At 47.9% G+C, this 2,614-nt stretch overlaps 1 protein-coding gene across 1 annotated transcript; it reads left to right on the forward strand.

Moving 5' to 3' along the window:
• The first annotated feature begins 262 nt into the window (after positions 1-262).
• Positions 263-2,159, forward strand: tlnrd1 (talin rod domain containing 1). The gene has a single exon (XM_024145280.2). It carries the CDS (start codon positions 804-806, stop codon positions 1,866-1,868), a length of 1,065 nt encoding a protein of 354 aa, XP_024001048.1. The 5' UTR covers positions 263-803; the 3' UTR covers positions 1,869-2,159.
• Positions 2,160-2,614: the final 455 nt, after the last annotated feature.

The raw sequence follows: 2,614 nt of genomic DNA on the forward strand, positions 1-2,614 counted from the left end.
TTTAAAATCCTATCGTGTTCTCGAGTAAATTTAATCAGAAAAAAGGACACGTCTTTAAAATTGTAGTTTCAGTTCAAATATTATCAGATCGATAATATTTTTAGATTTTATTAAATTCATAACTTTTAATATTATCCGTGTACAGTCTGCACTTAGCCTGAAGTACAGGCACCTTGGTGGCACTGCAGTTTAGTGTGAGTTTATTACAATAACCTGTGAATTCTTCTGTTTTGCGAAACCCTGGGAAGACAATAGATATTAGCAGGTGGATGAAGTTTTTTTTCCTGGGCATTTTATTTAATATGTAAACATTATAAACACTGAGTAAATGAAAAGTTATAATTTGAAGGGATTCTCGTCACAAAAAAAATGTAAAGGAAGGAACTCTCATTGAAGAGTAAGTGTTTAGAAAAGTTCATTTTATAGATCATAGCTCAAAACCAAGTTACTAATTGAACCCCAACAGAATTCCTCTCCGTACTTTTGTATGAGAATAATGAGCTGGAGTACCATGACTTACAACTTGTAGTTTGATCTCAGCAAATGTTTACTTTGAGAATACAATGCCCTGTGCTTCTTTGCAATCTCACATTGACCACATACAGTGGACTACATGTACTCTGAAGGACTATAAGGAATATTCTCTGGCCAGTTCAAACTCACAGTTTTACACTTATAGGGGTGTGTGTTACCGTTAATAACAATGTCTTAAACTACGCTTTCTGACCATGGAGTGTGTGACGACGTAAAACACGTTTCTCATTGAAACCCCCCCACAAATCGAGCAGCTTGACCCCCCTACTATGGCTAGTAGTGGCTCAGGGAGGTCAGCTAGCGAGGGTTCCAGCAGCACACAGAGCAGCAGCTTGCAGCAGAGGAAGAAGCTCTCGTCCATCTGTGACACGTGTAAGGGCAAGATGCAGCTGGTTGCCGACCTCCTCCTGCTCTGTAGCGAGACACGGCCCGTGGTCACCGCGGATGGCGTGGCGGTGGCCGAGACCTTCGAGCAGTGCCGCGACACGGTCATCGCCCGCACCAAGGAACTCTCCATCCTCACCCACGACATCCAGTCGCAGCTCAACATGGGCCGCTTCGTCGAGGTGGGAGAGCGCTTACTAGAGATGGGGGACTTGGTGGTGTCGTTGACCGAGTGTTCGGCGCAGGCTGCATACCTAGCYGCGGTGGAGACCTCGGGTTCTCAGCCGTGTCTGCCAGGGCTGGTGGACCGCTACAAAGTGACACGGTGCCGCCACGAAGTGGAGCAGAGCTGCAGCATCCTCAGGGTCACGCCGCTGCCGGACCTCACGCCCCAGCTACTACTGGAGCTATCTCAGAACATCTCCTGCAACCTCAAGACCCTGACAGATGCCTCGGGCCTGGCCAGCGAGAGGTCCAAGGACCGCTTCGCCAAAGAACAGTTCAAGCTCAGCGTCAAGAGCATTAGCACGAGCGGCACGGCCCTCTTGGCCTGCGTCCGGGAAGTCAAGACGCAGCCCAGCGAGCTGACGCGCAACCGCTGCGTCCTGTTCAGCGTGGCGCTGGTCCAAGCGGTAAACGCATTGGTCGGGTTTGCCACGGAACCGCAGTTTTTAGGCCGGGCGGCGAGCGTGTCACCCGAGGGGAAGGGTGTGCAGACGGCAGTTCTGGGCGGCGCCATGAGCGTGGTGTCAGCGTGCGTCCTTCTCACTCAGGGCCTCCGGGACGTCTCCCAGCATCCAGAGAGCAGCACCAAGATGGCGGACTACAGGGAGCGCCTGCGCAACTCGGCCTGCGCGGTGTCGGACGGCTGCACGCTGCTCTCACAGGCGCTAAGGGAGAGGTCTTCACCCAGGACTCTACCGCCAGTCAATTCCCATTCTGTGAATTAGTTTAATAAAGAAATATAAATGAACCCATTCTAGAAGTGATCGTGGATGACAAAATCCCATCTCTATCGCCTTGTTTTGGCATACCAAAGAGACTCGCTCGGATTGGCCCTGTTCGTTTAGGGTCGGGAGGTTGAGTGAGAGCAGAGAGAGAACACAAAGGAAGMAGTCTGGATCTGGTTCTACGGATGAGATAGGTGTGCTGTGTTTGGACTTTTACTGAGCTTAAAGTAACAACATCGGAAAACAAGGTTTTGGTTGCGCTGGATGTGACCAGAACCTCACCATAAGAAACTGACAACTTAAACTCAGTCTTCAATCTACACACACCTGTTGGCCTTCTCTTTGCCAAAAACAAACATACAATGATCTTAAAACCTGATAAAGTTTACCTCAGTTTTCAGCTATGGTGAAAACGCCAGATATGAAATGATGGATGTAGCCTGCCATGTGTGTGTGACCTATGACCTATGACCTATGGACCCCCAGGTGACCTTTAGTAGAAGTACATGTGCTCTAGTGAGAGTAGGAAGTAAGAAGAAGAGTGTCCTTCATCGCTTGTGTTTTTCAATGTGTGAAATTCTTAAAATGGGTAAAAGCTGCTGTGAGTGTGTGCCATAGGTTTTACACTATCTACCAGACTTACCATAGTATTGTTAATGTGTTGTTTTTTTTGATCATGCATGTATAAATTAGTATTTATTTCAACTATTAAAAAGGTTGTTTCTCATAAGCGCTGCTCTCAGATC

Source organism: Salvelinus sp. IW2-2015, unplaced genomic scaffold (genome assembly GCF_002910315.2).
Source record: "Salvelinus sp. IW2-2015 unplaced genomic scaffold, ASM291031v2 Un_scaffold7530, whole genome shotgun sequence".
NCBI classification, from domain to species: domain Eukaryota; kingdom Metazoa; phylum Chordata; class Actinopteri; order Salmoniformes; family Salmonidae; genus Salvelinus; species Salvelinus sp. IW2-2015.